The 21828-nt window shown below is 31.2% G+C and overlaps 2 protein-coding genes across 2 annotated transcripts; both read left to right on the top strand.

Moving 5' to 3' along the window:
• The first annotated feature begins 4615 nt into the window (after positions 1–4615).
• LOC107633813 (uncharacterized) lies at positions 4616–7078 on the top strand. The gene is made up of 5 exons (XM_016337412.1): positions 4616–4817; positions 5041–5625; positions 5949–6120; positions 6208–6313; positions 6413–7078. Exons 1-5 carry the CDS (start codon positions 4616–4618, stop codon positions 7076–7078), a joined length of 1731 nt encoding a protein of 576 aa, XP_016192898.1.
• Positions 7079–16356: 9278 nt separating this feature from the next.
• Positions 16357–19843, top strand: LOC107631411 (protein REVEILLE 2). The gene is made up of 6 exons (XM_016334846.3): positions 16357–17158; positions 17611–17745; positions 17851–17962; positions 18092–18153; positions 18303–18698; positions 18825–19843. The coding sequence occupies exons 1-6, from the start codon at positions 17147–17149 to the stop codon at positions 19182–19184; spliced, it is 1077 nt and encodes a 358-aa protein (XP_016190332.1). The 5' UTR covers positions 16357–17146; the 3' UTR covers positions 19185–19843.
• The last annotated feature ends 1985 nt before the right edge of the window (positions 19844–21828 follow it).

The raw sequence follows: 21828 nt of genomic DNA, 5'->3' as shown, positions 1-21828 counted from the left end.
TCGGCGAACGGCGTCGTTGAAGGGGAAGGAACACGGGAAGATCCGTTCGGTGTTCCTTCGCCAGAAACTAAGCTATGGCCGGACCAGCTTCTGATTCCGCTAAGGGTAGACTGAGGCGAGCCGCCCATACCGCGAGTTTTGCATGCCTGTGAGGATAAGGGGTGGGGGTAAGGGGTGGGGGTGGGGTGGGGTGGGGTGGGGTGGGGTGGGGTGGTTTTTTTTTAATATTTTTTATTTTTATTGAAAGGGCAAAATTGTCCAGAAAATTTTATTTATGGATAAAAGGACAATTTTATAACGTTTTGTAACGTTGGGGATGATTTTAATAACAAAAAAAGATCGGGGACGATTTTGATTTTCACCGAAGACCTTAGGGACGATTTCAGTACTTAACCCTTCCTTATACGTTCTTCCACACAGTTACTTTAATTTATTAAAACAACCAACAGCCAATCAAACAAAAACACACAAAACAGAATAAATATATATATGCAAAAGTGAATCATTATAATAGTAATTTGAATTCAGTGCATCAATGACTGTAAACTACAAATAAAGTCACAAAAAAAAAGAACTACAAATAAATATCTCAAAAGTCATTAGGACAGTGAACAATAAAAAAGTATTCAGATTCCAACATTGATAATTCAGATCATTAGTGCCCGCACATCATCTTGCATGGGATGAGGTCGGTGCACTTCTCAAAGAATCCAGATCTGCAGCTATTTCAGGTGGCAAATTACCTCCTTGTTGCTGAATTATGTATCTTAACAAATTTTTCATATTTTTGCCTTCTCCTCTGCTGCCTCAGCCTCTATTCTCTGTCTCTTTACCTTTTCCTCTGTTTCTGCTGCCTCTGCCTTAAGTTTTACAATCTCCATCTGATACTCCTCAATCTGCACACCATAGTCAGACTGCTGTGAAATGTTACGAAAACACTGACTGGGACATGGACCGAAACCGAGTCCACGAACTCTTCCTGGGTGCTCCTTTTCAAGCACTTGTGCAAGGGAATCATTCTGTAAAAATTCATTGCTGGAGGGGTCTTGGCTCTCAATATGTTCAATATGTTCCATTGCTTTCTGCAGACATGCGGCGCTCTGACCTATGGAATCTGTATCTCTTCATATGGATGGAATGGGATGTAATTAGGGCTAACTGGAGGCTAAAACGGCAACATTTTGATATTCCTTCAAAAAACCGGCCGGATCACGGTTCGGTTCGCCCGACCAATTCTCGGCTGGTTCACCGGTTCAATTCTAGTTTTTAAAATATCCAATTTTTCTATTTTACCGAGTATATTTAAAAATACAATAAAAAAGAAAATAAGTCATCTTGATTATGCCGAAACTAATCTTTCGTTAATTACCTAATGTTTATAAATATCTTTTACTAAAAATTTTAATGATGGCTTCATTTTTTATTTTTTCGATTATTTATGTTCTATATAAGGAGAAACAATAAATTAATTTTGTGGACGTTTTATATTGACGAACTTTTTATTTTTATTTTTATGTTTGTTGAACGTGAAATATGTTATTCAAGTTTAATTATTCCTAAATTATTGTTTCGAATATAATCATCTTAAATTATTTTTCATGATAAAACTTGTTGAAAATATTTTGATGAATAGATAAATTTTTTGGAAGTAATTTTTTGTTTACTAACTCTTTTACTTCTTTTTTATACACATTTTAGACTATTATTTTGGCATCTTTGACCTACAAAGTACAAACATAAGGTGCGTAATGAGTTATGTGTATATTTTGTATTATTTGGAATATCTTAACTTTATTAGTTCCCTTTTTGGTTTGTCATAATATTCCCCATGTTTGTCCTTATTATTTACTTCTATGAAATGGTCATTTATTAATGAATATCGATATTATTTGACATATTGAATTAATATTTAATGTATTCATTTTCTAATTAAAAGTATTAATCCTGAATTATAAAAATTTTAATACTTAATTAAATAGTTTGTCTCAAATTTTTATGTCTTTGCTGTGTTCCTCCACTAAGTATTAATTAGTAGTAATTCTATTGATGATTTATAACTAACAAATTGATAAAATAAATAAATAATGTCATATTTATCCTAGAAAAAAATTTCTGGTGAATTACATCATTTTAAAGAATCTTTTTTTATTATACATATTATTAAAGAATTTTATTATTATCTAAGTTGCCTCATATTTTTAATCTCTTTTATGTTCTCTTTAATCGTCAGTAGTCACTACCATATATATCTTAAAAATAAGAAAAAAAAAAAAGTCTCATAACTCTTATGTTAATCATCTATACTCCTATAAATGTAACGAACAAATAAGTTTTATTTTTTTCTATTATATGTATTTTCAATTTTATTATATAATGCATACAAACTACAAAGTCACATAATTTCATTTAGAATATAAGTTGAATATTAAAGTTAGCTGATATTAGTACTTTTTTGCTTAACAAATTTTAATTAAAGTTAAAAATTAAAGACGAAAACTAAAAAAATAAATAGCTCTAAAAAATAAAAAAAAATTGAATTTTGTGTTACTATATATGGAAACAATAATTTTTTTATTATATTTATATTTGTACTAAATAACAAGAAGGTTAAATCGTATATCCAATTTTTATTACTTATTTTACTTATGAACAGTTGTTTAAATTAGACTTTATAGTTTTCGAGTCATGTTTTCATCCAACAAAAAAAATTGTTATGAAGTCATTTTCAATTTTTTAACAAGAGTACATCCATTATATCATTATTTTAATAGTTAATGTAAAATTTAAAAATTAAATAAATATATATTTACTTTGATTACATTCAAGATTGAATTATCTGTATTCCTATGGTCAAGAAATAGACTTAATTTCTTCTATAATAAAATTATTTTTTAATATTCTAATTTATAAAAAAAGTCGCATTTTTTATTTACTTTTTCCTAAAAGTAAAAAATCAAAACTAATGTTAAGATTTTTTATTAACATACCTAAAATAAAACATAAAAATAAACATTGAATAAAAATAAAAGTACAAAAATTTTGAATCTCAACTCATAAAAAGGTTATAAGAGGAGTGTTTTACGTAGATAAAATTTTTGTAAGGTAGTCCATGAATGAACTTAGATGAATGACTATTATATGTAAAAATGAATCTTAATATTTTGTGACAAGAATTAATTGGTGTAAATTTTAGCGTCATATTATAACTGTAATTATGTGGCCTTTTTTTTATATTAGTTTTATATTCTACAGTTTACTACACATTTTAGTATAAATTTTAATGTTTTTAGTTGCACACGTATTTTACCTTAATCTTATGTTTTTAGAACGGCATTTGTTATATCATGCGGATAAAATACACTAAGATACTTAACATTATTTTAGTGATGAAAAAGTTGTATCATATTAATTGCTAAACCATATCTTTGGTGTATAATAGATATAGACAAAACCTGAATTCTTAAGCCACGAGATAGCATAGAATATAGACGAGGACTTAATAAGTTCCTAAACTTTGCATTTGCGAATGCATCATCGGATGACATAAAGTGTCCATGCCCTCAATCTGGGTTTCAATTTATGCAAACAAGAGAGGATGCATACGACCACCTGTTGATAAAGCCCTTTTCCCTTGGATATATGTTGTGGTTGCGTCATGGTGAGAAACCAGCTGAGGAGAGCTCTATTTGCACACTGATATAGTTGAGAAACCTACAACCGAGGTGAATCCATATTATCAAATGGTGCACCAGGCATTTAACTTCACAATGCGTCCCGGAAGTGAGGAGACCACAGCAGGCGATTCTGTAGAAGACGATGATCTGGAGTTGCTGTACTTGTACAATAGTTCAAGTCGTGAGGCACAGGATTTTACCGATCTTCTTGCAGATGGAGCGGAGGAATTATATCTCGGCTGCTCGAAATACTCAAAGTTGTCTTTCCTAGTGAAGCTTTATCACATTAAGTGTATGTGTGGTGTGAGTGACAAGACTATGTCAATGATTCTGGACTTATTGCGGGATGCATTTGAGCAAGCCAAACTCCCGTCTACTTTGTATGAAGCCAAAAAAACTATCCAAAAGTTAGGGATTGAATACAAAAATATAGATGCATGCCCGAATGATTGCATGTTATATCGGGGTGATGATGAGGATGCGACCAAATGCAAGCAGTGTGGGACTTCACAATGGAAGCAAAAGACACGAAAGGGTTCCGTTATGAAACTCAAAATACCTGTCAGGAAAAACGAAAAGTCTCTCCCAACAAAGACTCTCCGTTACTTTCCTCTTATACCACGACTGCAACAGTTATTCATGTGTAGCAAAACTTCAACTGACATGTTATGGCATAAAGAGGTTGATAATACTGATGGGTACTTGAGGCATCCAAGAGACGCTGAAGCATAGAAAGACTTTGATGCAAAGTATCCTTTTTTTTTTCTAATGATCCGCACAGTGTTCGTTTAGCTTTAGCTAGTAACGGATTTAATCCTTTCAGAAATATGAGTATGAAGTATTCCATTTGGCCTGTGATTTTTATTTCATACAATCTTCCTCCCTGACTTTGCATGAAACAGGCATATTTTATACTATCTATGATTATTCCCGGTCCTAAAATGTCGGGTAATGACATAGATGTTTATTTGGAGCCCTTGGTGGATGAGTTGAAGCAACTCTGGGATGGCGTTGAAACTTATGATGCTAATAAGGGGACCACTTTCAAGATGCGTGCGGCACTAATATGGACTATTAGCGATTTTCCAAGGTTGAAAAATTTATCTGGGTGGAACACGTATAGTGGGTTAGCATGTCCTACGTGTAACGTGGACGTTAAGGCTCAGCGACTAAAATTCTGTCGAAAATGGTGTTACATGGGCCATTGCCGCTTCTTAAATCAGGGCCATAAATATAGATTAGACCAGAGTAGATTTGACAGACAAGCTGAAAGCAGAGATCCACCACAGAAGTATTCTGGAACAGATGTCTTAAAGGCAGCAGTGTAACATACAAGTATCATTTGGGAAGAACTCAACTTTGACAGCCAAAAGAAGATGCATTGGTGAAGATGCAGATCAAGATGACTCGTATTGGAAAAAGAGGAGCGTGTTCTTTGAACTCCCGTACTGGAAGGATCACATGTTGCGTCATAACCTTGACGTGATGCATATAGAGCAAAACATTTGTGACAATGTGGTCTTCACTATCTTAAATGATAGCGTTAAATCAAAAGACAATCTTAAAGCTAGCAAAGATTTACAAAGCATGGGCATAAGGCCTGAATTGTGGCCGGACGAAGGTGGTAAATATCCTTCAGCAATCTTCACAATGTCGAATCCACAGAAGAATGTATTCCTGAAGACTCTACAGAACGTGGTCTTTCCAGATGGTTACTCGAGCAATATTACTCGTTGTGTTGACATCCGAAAGCGCAAGTTGTATGGGTTGAAAAGTCACGACTGCCACATTCTAATGGAACAATTACTTCCGATTTTGGTGAAGAATGCATTGCCGAGTCCGGTGTCGACTGTGATTGCGAATCTGTCTTCATTTTTTCGAGAACTCTGTGGAAAAGCTGTAAACCCTATGCAGCTTGGTGGCCTTTCGAACCATGTTATGCAAATTCTGTGTCAGTTGGAAATTATTTCTCCTCCTTACGGTGTATCTTGTTGATGAACTAAAACTTGGTGGCCCGGTACATTATCGGTGGATGTATCCAATATAAAGGTTAGCTTGTTACTAAACGCATTTAAGACATTTTTTTTCAATTTCGTTATGTATATATTAAGCGTTATGTCGTATTTATATAAAAGGTACTTAGGACGATTGAAGCAATACATGCGTAACAGGGCACAAGTAGAAGGCTCAATTCGGAGGGCTATTTATCCGAAGAAATTTTGACATTTTGCTCCAGATATTTGGATAATACTGATACTAGAATCAACTGACCAGCGCGAGTTAATGATCAACCTGTTGATGTTACAAACAATATAGGAAAAACTATGTTCCCAGAAATTGGAAAAGCTTCAAGAGCTGTTTCACATTTTGGACTGACCCTGATGGAAAGAGATCAGGCACATCGTCATGTGCTAGTCAATTGCGAGGCCGTCGTTCCATTTATTGAGTAAGTATGCACATGTAATCATTAAGCACGATTATAACCCATTTCAAACACTCAGTCATTGGACTAATTTTTTGTTATGTCGTAAAGTACATTTAGGACAGAAACGAAGCGAAAATTATGGCATCAAACAAGGTCGCCATCTAAGATAGACCGTGTTGTGCATGCAGAATTTTCTCGCTGGTTCAAGCGTAAGGTTCGTAGAAATTTAACCTGACCAACTTATTTGTGCCCTAGAATTATAAATTACGAATTTCAATATTTTATACGAACAAAATCTAATTTATGGTGCCAGGTTCCAATGGACAGTACTCTACATTCGAAAGAAATGAAGTTGCTGGCATGCGGTCCCATGCAGGCAAGATGTTTTAGGGCGTACAACATCAATGGATACAAGTTTAGAACTATCACAAAGGAAGACGGGCTGAAAACCCAAAATAGTGGAGTTTATGTCTCATCCAATACAAGTTATGCAAGCATGCGTGACAATAGAGTGGCTGTTGGTAGTGTTCCATATTATGGAAACATTGTGGACATAATCGAACTGAACTACAGCTGCCATTTCACAGTGGTTTTGTTCAAATGTATTTGGGTTGATACAACTACGAGCAGAGGCATCAAACAATACCATCTGGACCTTACCAGCGTTAATTTCACTCGTCCAACTCACACCGGTGATCGAGAAGAGGATGAACCGTACATATTGGCATCAAAAGCTCATCTCGTGTACTATGTACGTGGTGAAGTAGATCAAGAATGGAGTGTAGCGGTTCATGTAAAACCACGAGACTTGTATGACATGGGAGGAGAGAATGAAAAAGTTGAAGCTGCTGCTTTTTCTCCACAACCCGGGTTGAACATGTCAGCAGCAGGTGACATCAGTGATTTACAGTTGACAAGGGAAGATGATATAGAAGACCCAATAGAAGATGTTTCTGATAACATCGATGATGTGGCATAGTGTAAATATGGAAAACGTGTACATCATTTATAGAGTATCTGTGTGTGTTTAATAAGTTTAACATTGTTTATGATGTATGCAGTTTGCTGGTTACATTACGATCTGTGTTTTCGTATTTGAATTAAGTTTTTATTTCTTGTTGATTTTCATGAATACCGCTAGTTCCTCATTTCTTCCAATAATTGTTGATATCAGAAGTTAGTTTTCAAGGCTTTGTTGTTGTCATCATCATTGTTGTTGTTCTTAATCTCCAATAAAAAAAAATATGATATCAAGTAAATTGCGTTGAATTACAATATTGTAATCATTGACCAATATAGTTAACATAAAATGGTGTTGTAACAAGAGAATTGAAAATGGAGGATTTCTCATCATGTTGTGTAGGCACAACATTCGCTAATGAAATGGCCATGGCCTCTCCATTCTCGTCATTGGAACATGCAATTACGGTTGCCAGAGACATATGGTCTCATAAGTTGAATGTTAGGTCTTGGTTGGAGGCTATATCAGGATGATCTTGTTCTAATGAATACTTGGAAATGGCGAACGAAGATACTGTGCAGGTCTGTTCATTAGCCATATCCTTAAAAACTTGAGTTAAACAGTATTTGAATAATAAGTATTTTAAGTTGATATATGCTTACAACATTTAACCACTGATAGTTGTTACGTTCATGCTTCTAATTGTAGAAACTTCATGAATGGGGATCAATGTACGAGGAGAAATTTGGGTATGTTTTTGTGACATTTGTAGCTGGTAGGACCTCTGAAGACATACTTGTTGAATTAAAGGTTAGAAATAAATTTATAGCATAGAAAATGAATCACAGTGACACAATATGCTTTACAAAAAGACCATCAATTATACATTTTATTATGATGCAGACGCGCTTTAATAACTCGCATGTTGTTGAGTTGGAGATTGCTTTAAAAAGAGGAATTAAAGTATATAGAACGTGCTATTAGAGAGCTTCTTTCCAAGAAATCTGTCCAAACTACCGACGAAGGAGATGGTAATAGTTAATTTTGTGTTTGTTAATTTTGAAAGTCCTCTTCCCATAATTTCCAATTTTTTTCTTAATAACTAGGTAATGACCTGGAAGTTATCATTTTCTTTTAAGTAGATTTATGTTGTTGGTTGCATGTTCATGTATTCAGTGTCAGCTGAATATTCAGGCGAAATAGTTGATGACACTCTAGATGGAGCAGACACTGATTCAAAAGATGATTTAGATGCTATCTCCTCTAGTGGATATGACATCTCCAGGAATGTTGAGCTCAATAAGTTTCCAGAAGAAGACAATGAAACTTTAAACACCCAACATAGAGAAGATGACATACATGCTGCAAAAAGGGGTTTCGATCTGAACAAGTTGCCATGGTTTGGAGACGACTTATCAGATCCGTTATCACGTGACTGTAGTAGATTTTTGATAGAGTATTTCTGGCCAGGTCAATACGATGTTGATGAGAAATTTTGACTTAATACTTGTATGTCTACTTTAGTAAATCTGATTTTTATGCTCTATTGAACTTTGTTTTGACTTTATGAATTCGGACGTTCACTTGATTTCTTTATTACCATTTATGCTTGAATACAAACTCAAAATGCGCTGATAGTATAAGAGAAAACCTGATTCGTAAATTTGTTTTTTGTTATTCATTTATGAATATTTTTTTTAATTAATGAATTATTTTTTATGTAACACAAAATTGAAAATTTGCTTAATGCATTAAGTTGCAGTGTTGGAAACATGTTTTTCAGTAAAAAAAAATAACGACTACTAGAATAATTTTAACAAGGCAATGTTTAAACAAAAAAATTTCAAGTTAAAAATAATATTGCAGCGGTTGAAAGAAAACCGCTGCAAATCAAGTATCTAAGTATTCACCCATTCGATATTTTGCGGCGATTACAGCAAAATCGCTGCAAAATGAGATCATTTGGTAGCTTACTCCAAATCCGCCACAAGAACCGCTGCAAAACGGGTAGCTAATTATTCACCTACTCGACATTTTGCGACGGTTACAGCAAAATCGCTGCAAAATGAGATCATTTGGTAGCCTACTCCAAATTCGCCACAAGAACTGCTGGTAGATATTATTTAGCAGCGGTTGAAAAAAACCGCCGCTAAACAACCGCTGCTATCTGCCGGTTTTTTTGTAGTACTTGGGCTTGTAATGCTGGAAGTTCTTGGATCTTTTCAAGCATGATAAAGGAATATTTTGAGAGTTGGATGACAGTGACAATGAAAAAAAAATCGCAAAAAGTGGTTGATAAATTTGTCCTCTATTATTTGAAATATTTGGTTAAAAAAATTAAAAAAACTTTTAGAATAAGACATTGGATATTGCGAATATTATTGCATCTTCAATCAAAAGCTACAAGGAGTAATATTATAGTGTTGTATTGATTTTTTTTAGTCATTGATGGTAATATCTAAAATAATAAAAAAGTTTAAAATTTGTTCTTTGTCCCATGTTTCTTTTTTTTTTTTTTTATGATTCACTTTATTGTGTTGATCTATTGTGTTTAAAACAAAATTCAACAACTATGTTCTTTTGCAACATGTTAATCAATATTCAATAAAAACATGATGACATAAGCCTTTTAATTTCTTTAGTAAATGCGAGTATGTTTAACCATGCTTTATTTATTTAATAAAGCTTTGACAAACTACTGCTTTTAAAAGTTTAGAATAACTTTTTTAGTAGAGAATCATTTGCAACTAGATAATGACAATGTGCGTGTGTGTTATTATTGTAATTTGCCAACTTGATGATGAACGTCAATTTAATGGTACGTGGGTTTAGAATAAAGAAAAAGGAACATTGTTATCTAGATTGGTTTGCATTGGTGTATTCCATTTAAGTCATGTCAACCTCCCTCTTTCAACCTACGCTTATTCGAGGCCATTTAAGAAATGTAATCTTATGGAATTCAAAGTGTTTGGCAATTGATTATTGGCAATAGATTTGGGAGTGTTGGTGTTACTATAAGTGCCAATATGATCCTCCATGATTGTTATTTTGCAAGTTAGGAATGCAATCATGAACTAATTAACGCCATGTGACATGTCATCTCTATTGTTAATGTTAGGCATCTTGATTGGTACTTGGGCATCTGCCATTTTCAGGCAAGTTAGGACAAACTAAGAGGAAGTTCGGTCTCGGTTTAGTTCAGCCTTTGGAAGTGACGATTCGTTTTTATTAAGTGGGTGCAGTGCTGCAAGGCTTTAGTTTTTAACTTTTTATCATGTGGTTGGAAATTAGCTTATTGGTCGCGGCCAAATAAAAACAAGTTAGCTCATGACTTTGTAACAAGTTACAAGTATGATTGATCTATCCGGAAACGTGATTTGTTTGAGGTAGAAATTTATATGCATTTGTTTTTATATAAAATTGATAATTAAGGGCGATTAGATTACATATTAAATTATTTAACTGTTTTTAATTAATAATTTTATATAAAGATAAGTATACGCAAATTTTTACTTTTGTTTGAATAATAGTCATTTTCTAAAATCTTGTGTATATTTTAAAATAAATTATTGGACTAGATACAAGAAAAAAAAATGTTGGGCTAATAAAATGAAAAATATTAAATGACTAATAAATTTATTTTTATTTTTATTTTACTTAATATTAATTAATTTGTTATTTTCACTAAAAGTATTATTATTGTGCATTTAATTTGTGTTTTTTTTTTAGATTTTATGAAAAAAATTATTTTGACTGTTTTATCTATTTTTTTAAATTTTAAACATAAAAAATATTAAAAATAAAACACAAACTATGCGCACTTAATTCTCTCGTATTTTGCATAAAATAATTCAGCTTGTACACCAGGATGAGAGAGGATTCGAGTAAAATCTCTCAGAGCCTGAAAATAAAGATAAACAAGAGCTTATTTAGAATTTAGTTAGTATATCATGTCATCAAGTTCACTAAGAGCAATATTATATGATTAATAAAATTTATTATTTTTTATTAATATTTTATATTTTAAATATTAAAATTTTTAAATTTTAGATATTAAAACTTAACTCTTAATATAAAAATTAATTATTAATTAAAAATATTGACTAATATTAATAAAAAGTATTGTCACATTAATCATTTTGCACTTTTTATTATATGGAGTAGTAGGAGTGACAATATATATTTTATCTGCAGATATCTGATCTCTTACTTATGTATATATTGTAGGTGCTGAATCAAAAACTTTTAATTTAGTGTAAAAAATTTTAACCATTAAATTAAGATCATTAATTAATAATTTCACACTTTTATTTATATAAAAATTAATTTTATTTTAGTGATATATAAATACAACATTATATCACATTATTTTTGTGTTTGTATTATTAATTTAAGTAAAAATTTTTATATAAAATTGAACATTTGATAATTATGTTATTTATGAGACGATTATATTGTTTGTTGGGTGATTATATTATTTGTATTAAATTTTTAATTTATATACTTATTAAGTTATATAATAATATTACATATTTATAAAAATTCGCAAATAAAATCGTATACACCCGTGAGTTAAATGCAAATAGAATTAGAATTAGGTTGTTTTCAATCTATAAATAAAATAGGATTGAATTTTAATAACAAATTTAATCTATAAATAAAATTATGATTGAGTTCAAATCCTATTTAGCCAATGTTACCCCCTAATGTGGAAGGCTCACCCACCGGCCACGGCTCCACCTAAGGCATTTGTAATCACGATATTGTAGCATAGCCATAACTACTCCATCCGATATTCTTTAAATATATAGCACAATTATATGTTATTCATTTTAGATATCTTTACAAGTATATCGTATCCCTAAGCTAATGACACCACCATTGGCTGGCTCAATTCCAAACTCTCAATCTTCACACTCAACTTTAATTCTGTGTTTCGGTATTTCAAGTAACTTGAGTACTCGACGCAGCATGTCTTAGGTAGCGTTTGGTAGAGAGATAGAGATGAAAAGAATGGGATTGAGAGATTAAGATTAAGAAATATAAATTAAAATAAATTTTAGTATTTTGTTTGGTATAAAGTGGGAGATAGAAATTAAAACAAAAATAAAATTCTAATTTAATTTGTACAAAGGGTAAAATTGAAATTAATTAATTGAAATAAGGATATTTTAGGTATAAAATATTATTAAAGTTCTAGTCTCCATCTCTAAAAATTTTAGTTTTTCTGTGTCCCTACTTTTTAGAGATACTGAAATACTGAAATTTTAGAGATAAAGACAGAAATTTTAATACCAGTCTCTAAACCAATAAACATAATACTGAATCTCAATCTCTTAGTCTCTATCTTAGTACCTCAAAACAAATGTTACGAAATCTTAACCGAACCAAACGCATTATTTCTATAATATGAAATACAATGCACTACCTAATTATGAAAATGATCGAAGGGTATATAGTTTGAAATTAAAGGGAGTCATAATTGTTTTTTTCTTTTAATGTGTTGTAATTCTTAATTATTATTAAAATAAATAAAAATTTTTAGATATAATAAATTTATAATTATAAATATTAAATTAAATAAAATAAATTTATATTATTGTTTTTCTAGCGTTACTCCCTAATTATTGCTAGGTGCTAACTCTTTAAGTATTCGCGGCCAATATCAAACGATTAATTTCTAATCGGTTTGACTCTGACATGCTTAATGAAACTAAAGTGAAAAATTATTTAAATATAATGCTAATAAATTTTACTTTAGTGTTTTTATTTTTTAATTAGTAGAAACTATAATAAAAATAGTTATTTCTCAAAATAGTAGTAGCTGTTATAATGGAATAACACAAACTAGTTTGAGTTAGTACAGTGGTAATAATTAGTTCATTTGTCTACTTTAATAAAATACAAATAGTTCGAATTCTGTCTTATATATAAGGTAAGTTATTGGCCAGCACAAACCCTTAAATAAAGTTTAAATTTGCGACGAATTAGTCTTTAACTTGTTTGATTAAAAGATATTGTAAAAAAAAATTGCCCTAATTATTCTGATAGTCTATATAATTTATTAAATCTTTATCATTTTAAACTTTATAATTAAATTTTTATATTAAATAAATTGTTTTAATTAAATCATTGCTTGTAATTATCTTTAAGAAAATAACGTAATAATTCTAAAATATTCACATATAAAACATTACAACAATTATTCTTAAATCAATAAATCAAATATAAAAATCAATTTGTAAATAATATTTCATATTTTTTAACAAAAATAGTTAGTAAAAACTTGATTAAAGCAAACATATAACAATAGCAAACGCATACAGCCACTTTAGCAGAACTGACCTATCCTCGGGGTTCTTAACCACTTGGTAGAACTTAGAAGTAATCATGAAAATAAAGCCACAGTATATAATGCTTGAAAACCAACAAAAATAAATTTAAATATAATAAATATATAAATAAATATTATAGTATAAAATTATAAATATTATATTATATAAAATAATTTTAAATGTTTTCTTTTAACATTACTGATATATTATATTAAAAAATTTTCAAATATATTAGTATACATTGATTTTAATTATAAAAAATATATATAATATATATAATTAAAATTAACAATTAAAAATTACTAAAACATCGGTGTATCGATATCCTTGAAAACTTTCCTATTATATATATCTCTAAAGCTAAAGTAGAAAAAGTATCAAGAAATCCCACTTTAGGGAAGAGTTTAAAAGCCAAGGGTTATCAATCATCATTGTCAAATTAAAGGCAAAGCAACAATAAAACCCAGTCAATCACCTCAAAAGCAAAAACAAAGGACTGAAACTCAACAACGTGTCCCGGCTATTTCAAGCGTCAGAACAACATCAATATGGCTTCATTAATGCTAATCAAGATTCAGACACCAAACCAATGGATTAAATTATTAAAATATACTCAGCCTGAAATTTACCCATGATGATATTGATTGTCACTTTTATTTTAACAATATTATTTTTTATAAATTTATATTATATAAATATATAATACAAAAAATAACGTTAAATAAAATAACATTATAAAAATAAAAGTAATATTATCATTTTTTAATTTTACACAATACGTTTAAAATAAAGACCGATCTTTAATTTAAAAGCAAATTGAACCTATATAAAAAACACTTGTTAATATTAGTAGGAGTTTAATTTCCATGATGTGATAAATATAAAATATTTTTGCATTGTTCTCAAATTATACATTTACATTTGTTTGAGTTTTAATATTACAATGATTAAGACAACTGTCGCTAATATAATAATTTTGAAAACTCATTTTTCTTATATTTATTTTATATCGTTATACTTATTCATCTTATGAAAGTATGAAACAAAAGTCATATATTTTTTTAAATGATAACTTAATAAGAATTTTGTTAATAAGTTGTATAAAAGAAACTCATAAAAATGATAATGATAATCATATTTTACTTCTAAAACACTTACTAGTAAAGCTAATATAACAATAATATATAATTAAATTAAATAACATAATGAGTCCACAAAAAAGATTAGTCACACTACTAGACAGTTCTCTTCCTCTTCAGCACAGACACTGCGTTGGGCCTCATTTTTAGCGCTGATTGCAGCCTTCCACTCTCACCTACACCTGGCATTGCCTAATACTTACCCTCTACCGTTTTCTAATTTAATTTAATTAAATTAAAAACCCCAAATAGAAACGTGTGGCCAGAGAATTTTGAGCTTAATAAAAAATGAGAAAAGAAACGAGTGGTCTAGAACGAACTCTATTTTCTTTCCACTGTGACACGTGGCGTTGTTTCTTAAGTGTGACGGCATGTGGCTGTGACGTGGCCAAAAGCGCAAGGGTCCCTCTGACCCTCTTTTATTTTCGATCCACAAATCATGCATGGCTTCGCCAACCCACACTCTTCTTAATTTTCAGAGGCTCAAGATATTTTAGCCTAAAAAATATCCTCACATTAATAATATAATGAATCCAATTTTATTTTATTTTTTTATATCATTTATCTTTTTTTTTTTCAATTACAATATTTATCCATGTGATGTCTGTACTGCACCATTTGCACAGCTCTGGCTCATTCAGTCACTCTCGATTCTATTTGTGTTTCTCAATTCCTTCTTTCCTAGCATAGTTTTCTGTTTAACTTTTTATCATATTGTATTTTATATTTTAGGCTTTATTTTGTGAAATTTTCACATTAAAAATTTAACGGAAAAAAACTATATTCATTTTATTTATCTTAATAAAAGTCACAAAAAAAATAAACACATCTAATAATCTACATGGCAAAAATGACGACATACATCTTAAATAAAAAAACTATTCATATTTATGATTGGATGAAAGATTTTGACATTTTTATACGGAGAAAATATAACAAAAAGTCAAAACTACTATAAATAAGTAAGAAATATAAATAAAATTTTGTGTGCACATAAAATTAAATTTTATAATTTACAAAATTTTTAAATTAATAAATAATTAATCCAAACACTCTTGATAATTTAATGAAGAAATTATATCTTTGGATGATGAATAATAGATATTCTTAATTATCAGATCTTTCTCAAAATATACACAACATAATAATAATAATAATAATAATAATAATAATAATAATAATAATAATAATAATAATAATAATAAAGAAGATAAGGAGAATATTTGATGGGAGACGGATAAATATAAAATCGTGACATTTATCTGTTTTGAAAATTAGGAAAACAACTTCGGCCACAACTTATTTGTTCAGGCAAATAAATGGACACACGTGGCACGCCCAAAGCCGCGCGTAGCAAAATTTGGCGCGTGCGGCTTTATCCACAGTCTGCTTCCTCCGCCCACCGAAGTAAAACAAAATTTCCGTTTTTCAAAAAAGCGAGGAACCTACGCCACCACTGAACGCCACGTGTGCGCAAACTCCTTTGACATGAGCCACAAGATTCCTTTGAATTCTCGAGATTTCGATGTCGGAATAATAAAACGAGTTTAGTTAATAATTGTCTTTTTAATTGCTAAAAATATGAATTTAAAAATGTTTTAAAATGCTATATTTTTTGTTCATTTGTATACTTAGTATTACAGAAAAATATTTTATTAAAAAAAATTTCTTCAGTTTACATTATTGGAATTTTAAAAAGTATTTTTATTTATATATTTTTTTGAAAATACCTTTAAAATATTTATTAATACTGTTTTTAGAATATTTAAAAAAATATGACTTTTTTTCCAAGTAAAATGAAAATAGAAATCAAACATCTGACGTGTCACCACTCACCACCTCCTTGCCCCTTTTTCTTTTTCGTTTTTTTCTCACAACCATGAGAGCCACTCTCTTCAGAGTCAGAGATTTCACTTGTAACTTCCATCTTCCTCTTCTCTTCACTTCTTCTCCTCCTAACGTTTCAAAGCTTAGAACTTTCTCTCTCTGTAGTTTACACCAAACAATTTTGGTTATTTCTCATCGGAGTGTGTTTAGGAGCTTGATTACATTGATCACCGGTGCCAATTCACGACGAGTTTGGTTGCTCCGGTGATCGAAAAAAAGAAACCCGCTGTTTTCTATTTCTGCCTGCAAGGTGTTTGTGAATATCTCCTCCTATTGTTTTTGCTTATTTTCCCTCACAATTTCCTTCAATTTTTGGTGACTCATTCCATTTCCGCTTTTCTATATTGCAAACAAGATTCTGATGAGTTTTCTTGGTTCTCTGTACAAAAGGATCCAGATTTGTGTGGATACTATTGTTTTTTCATGAACATGCTTTGTAGTGCGGGATCACCGGATCTTATAGCCAAGAGGGTTCTGTATGTAGTTTTTTAGCTGAAAATTGGTGTTTGATGAAAGTGGTGAGACATGGAACTGGGGAAGAAGGTCCTTTTTTCTGTACAAAATTTGTTCATTTGATTGTTTATGTAGACCATACTATTGTTGGGTGGGGATTTGAGTAAGCAAAGAGTGGCTTTTTGGTGTCTGTTGTTTCTGTCTTTGGGCGAGGGAAGACAAAGTTGAAGAAAGCTTGGCACTTTTGAGTTTGAGCACTGATTTCTGCAGTTATGGCCATTCACGTACGTATAAAATTTTCCCTGCTATATCCTTTTTTTGGCCTTCGATGGAAACAATAATAGATAATTATACATATTATCATAGTCTCATGTTCATGTGGAAGTTGAAATTGTCAATGGTAGCAGAGTTTTGACAAAATGATGGGAAACATAGGACTCTAATGTTATGGTTTTTCGGTTTTCAAATGTCAAATATACATGGGTTTCGTTCCTTCACGATAGTGTAAATTTTAAATGATTCGCCCCAAGAAACAATTTATTAGGAGCAGGAACCTGCTTTGCTTTCCTCCCTTTTAGAGAATGCAGAAGCTTTCATTACTGATTAATTTTTGGAAGTATTTTCACGTGAAGTGAAGAATTTTCGTGGAAGATTAATGACTGGTGGATAAATGATTTCCTGTTATGAATTAATGATCACATTATAACTATATACATGCTGTTTGAATCTAATGTAGGATCAAAATCGAGTTACCACATCACAGGGTAGTCCTCCAGTGGGAAATGAAGTATCTTCGGGTTCTGAACTGAATTCTGTTACAGATATTCAACTCAAAGACCAGTTTTCAACCACAAATGATGGTGCTCTCAAGGTTCTCCCTAGATTCTCATCTATTTGTGGCTTTGGCATGTTAAGATTTGATTTTTGTGTGCTGGCGTCATCTTTGTTTTGATCAAGTTTCTCTCTACTTCAATAGGTGAGGAAACCGTACACCATCAAGAAACAAAGAGAGAGGTGGACGGATGAAGAGCACAAGAAGTTCCTTGAGGCTTTAAAGTTACATGGCAGGGCCTGGCGTCGTATCGAAGGTATCATTAATTTTCAAACTTCATTTTCTATGGAGTGTATACTATTAGGATTTTAGCCAAAGAAAGATATAAGTAAGCATTAAAGAAGTTTGTTCTAAAGTTTTGGAGTCCTCTATTGTTTCACCACAGAACATGTTGGCACAAAGACTGCTGTTCAGATTCGAAGTCATGCTCAGAAGTTTTTTTCTAAGGTTTACTGCTCTATTCTAGTAACCATAAAGTATGCTTGGATGTTAATGACCACTATGTATCCAAAATAATATCTTCTTTGGTATTGAAGGGTTAACTAATCTATGCTTGAATTCACTTTAATTCTTTCTATGTTATATATTCATGGCAGGTTCTCCGTGACTCTAATGGTAAGATTATCAACTCTGCAGAGTCAATTGAAATTCCTCCTCCAAGACCAAAACGAAAGCCGATGCATCCTTACCCCCGTAAGCTAGTAGGGACTCCTAATAAAATAACTTCGGTCAAAGAGCAGCCGAAGAGGTCTAATTCTCTGAAGTCACAAGCAGATTTTGATCAAGAGAACCAATCTCCCAAGTCAGTGTTAACTGGGGTTGGTTCAGACAGTCATGGTTCCTCAGATTCAGATACACCTAACGGAAGCTTATCCCCAATGTCATCCGTTAGCGGGGTCAATTCAAGCGGCTTTACACTTGTGGAACCCAAAACCCCATCCGAGGAAGCTGGACTAAATGCCGATTCAGCTCACAATGAGAACCCTCTTGTGGTACTTACAATTCCAATTCATTCTATTGACTCCAATATTAATACTATGTCATATTGACAATCCTTAGAAAAAGATATATGATGCCATATTCTTTTCCTTTTCTATTTTGTTTATCGTAACATCCAGATATCCCAGAAAGAAATCAAAGCAAGCATGGTAGAAGAATCATTTGGTCAGACTGTAAAGCTTTTCGGGATGACTCTATCGGTAACAAACACATGCAGACCCTCACCTCCATCAATTGAGGCATGCAAACCAATACCCGTACACATAAATGTGCATTGCTTTGGCAAGGGGGAAGGAAAATCGGAAATTCCTAGCCATATTGTTCCAAGCGAAACTAGAGCAACATCCAAGCTAAGGCCTAGAATGAGAACTGAAACCTGTGGGAGAGGTTTTGTCCCATATAAAAGGTTCATGGCTGAGAGAGAAAAAAACCACTCTTCCACTGATAGGGAAGAGCAAGGCATCCGGCTTTCATTATAGTTCCCTCCAATGAGATCATATTCAAAGCAGGTTTTTCCTTTGAGAGATGCGCTAGCTGGAAGTATCAGGATTTGGGATGAGTAGAAAAGATAAGAGTAGCTGAAATTTTTGACATTTGTGCTACATACTTGAAGTGCAAGTTGTTCATATCCACAAACCTGCCTTTACTTTCTTTTTCATATATATAGCTCCAGGACGACCTTTTATTTTCCATTTTACCATGGTCGGGATAGGCTTTCTATTGAGCCTCCTTTTACCCCCTTCTCTCTTCCTAATTTCAACTGTGAATTATCTAGTGTTTGTATCTTTCAGTTGGTCCTCATAGAAGTGTTCCTCGTTAAGGTACATATCTTGTTCATAGGCTTTCAGTTTTTACCAACAAGGCATCTCTTGTGGGTTGTTAAAGAGGAGTTATCCGATGTTGGCTTATGTAGACAAAGTCCATGAGGTAGTTTACCATCTGCCAACAAATTTTTCAGTCTGTTTTTGTAACCTTAAGGGTGCACTTTTTAAGGACCTGGTGTGTTCTTGTGTTTCTTCACACGTACACTTTTCCTTTCTCTTCAACTCCTATTTTATTTGTTTCTGTTTTTCATCTTCTCCCTCTCTTGGATGTTATAAATAGGTATGTCAATGTCTTTACATCTTGACCATTATCATGTCATTGTTATGATGAAAGATGTTATTTTCATGTGAAGTTGATAGTTAAAAATCGTTATATGATCTAAGATAATTTAATCAAACTTGTGAAATTATCAAATAATTTTCAAATATCAATTTCATATTAAGACAATTACATGTGAATTTTTACCTATTAGGAATCATATAAGCAAATGAGTCAAAAGCATATGGTTGATTATATGTATCTTGGCTTTTGGAATTTTCTCTATTCTATGTTATTTTGAAATGAATGGTCTTAGACTGTTAGTAATAATGGGTTTGCCTCATTTTTCTAACATTTCTAGAACGTAGGCGGGTGGCAAATGAGAAAGTCTGTCCTGTCCTACCAAAAGCCCGTTAAGCTGTTCTAATCCACCTAGTAAGGCGGTCTTGAATTTTTTCCTCGTCCTGTCTAACAGCAGGTTGACGGGTTAAGCCCATAAATATTTTTTTTATAAATCATTAAATATTAAATAATATATATAATTTCACAATCATTTTAATAAATTTAAAATTTTTAAAAATATAAAAAAAATTATAATTTTTAAATTCACAAAAATTAAAATTTTTATATTATAAATATATAATAAATATAATCATAAACTAAATTTTTTAAAATAAAATAATAAAACTAATATTATCCAAAGTAAAACAAATATTATTTAAAATATATAATTAAACATCTTCAAGTTTATAATCATAGATCAATAATATCATAAAAATTTATAAAAAAAAAACATCTCTGTACAAAAAAATACCTGACCTGTCAAAAAAGTCTGTCCCACCCTGTCGAAGTCCGTCAAAACCCATGGATTAGATTGTGTGGGTTAGACGGACTTTTAAGATTGGTGGTTTCAAATTTTTAACCTACCCATCTTCTTTTGTGGATTAGACAAATTTGGACCCATTTGTCACCCCTAAACATAGCCCTTCTATGACCACTAGCAAGTAGCAACACATATGCAGTCTAGCAGTCGTGTTGCAGCGTAGTTTTTGGATCCTATACAATTTTTTTTATGAATTTTATTATTTGAGTAAAAGATAAATAGGTTTCTGACCTTTTTTTTCGCAGATATTTTCGTCTTTGACCATTGAAAAATACTTTAAGTCACTAACGTCCTTAAAAGTTGGACGGATTAGTCCCTCCGTCGAAATCTCCCGTCAGACCCAACGGAAAAACTTGTCACGCGTACACGTCGCCTGACAGATTTTCCACTCACGCGTACGCGTTGACATGAATTCTCAGCTTCACCATAAATTCTCCACTTTGCATACTGTTTCCATTTCTTTCAAGCCATTTTTGCCTTCAAAACTTTAAAACACTCAAATAAACATATCAAGGCATCGAGTGGGAGAAAAGTAAATTAAATTCAGCAATTTAGGATATGTTTAGCTTAGCGTTTGAAGCATCAAATGTAGGTTTAGTTTTTTTTTTAAGTTTCACTTTTTAGTTTGGCTATTTTTTCTTCTTCTAAACGTAAACGTGGTTCTTCTTGTCAACCTAAGTTTAGCCAAATCTAAAAATGATAGCTTTTGCGTTTACATTTTCACATTAGATTGAAATTTATTTTCTATCTCATTGTTCATATAATTAATTTTATTTTTTTTTATAATATTTTTTCTTTAGTACTCTCTCATGGATATTATTATTCTTTATAAAATTCTTATTTTTTGTTTATATACATTTTTTACCTATTATTTTTTTGTATAGAATAATAATAGTAAAATTATAGCATACTAAAAAATATCTATATAAAAATATCATAAAAAATTTTTAGATTTATTTCCATCATTGTCAAGATAAATATTTAATTTTTATTATTTGTAGTACTCTCTTTAATAATTGTAATTCTCCTGTACTATATTTTAGTATAATTTTTTTTATAATATAAATTATGATCTCATTAAAAAAGAAAAATTAAATAAAATATTAACCATAGGTAATAATATAATCATAAACGTTGGATTCCAAAATAATATTAAG

This window comes from Arachis ipaensis, chromosome B3, assembly GCF_059453495.1.
Source record: "Arachis ipaensis isolate K30076 ecotype BB chromosome B3, ASM5945349v1, whole genome shotgun sequence".
Taxonomy (NCBI): domain Eukaryota; kingdom Viridiplantae; phylum Streptophyta; class Magnoliopsida; order Fabales; family Fabaceae; genus Arachis; species Arachis ipaensis.
The sequence above is the reverse complement of the archived record's forward strand: the minus strand, read 5'-3'. Positions and strand labels throughout refer to the sequence as shown.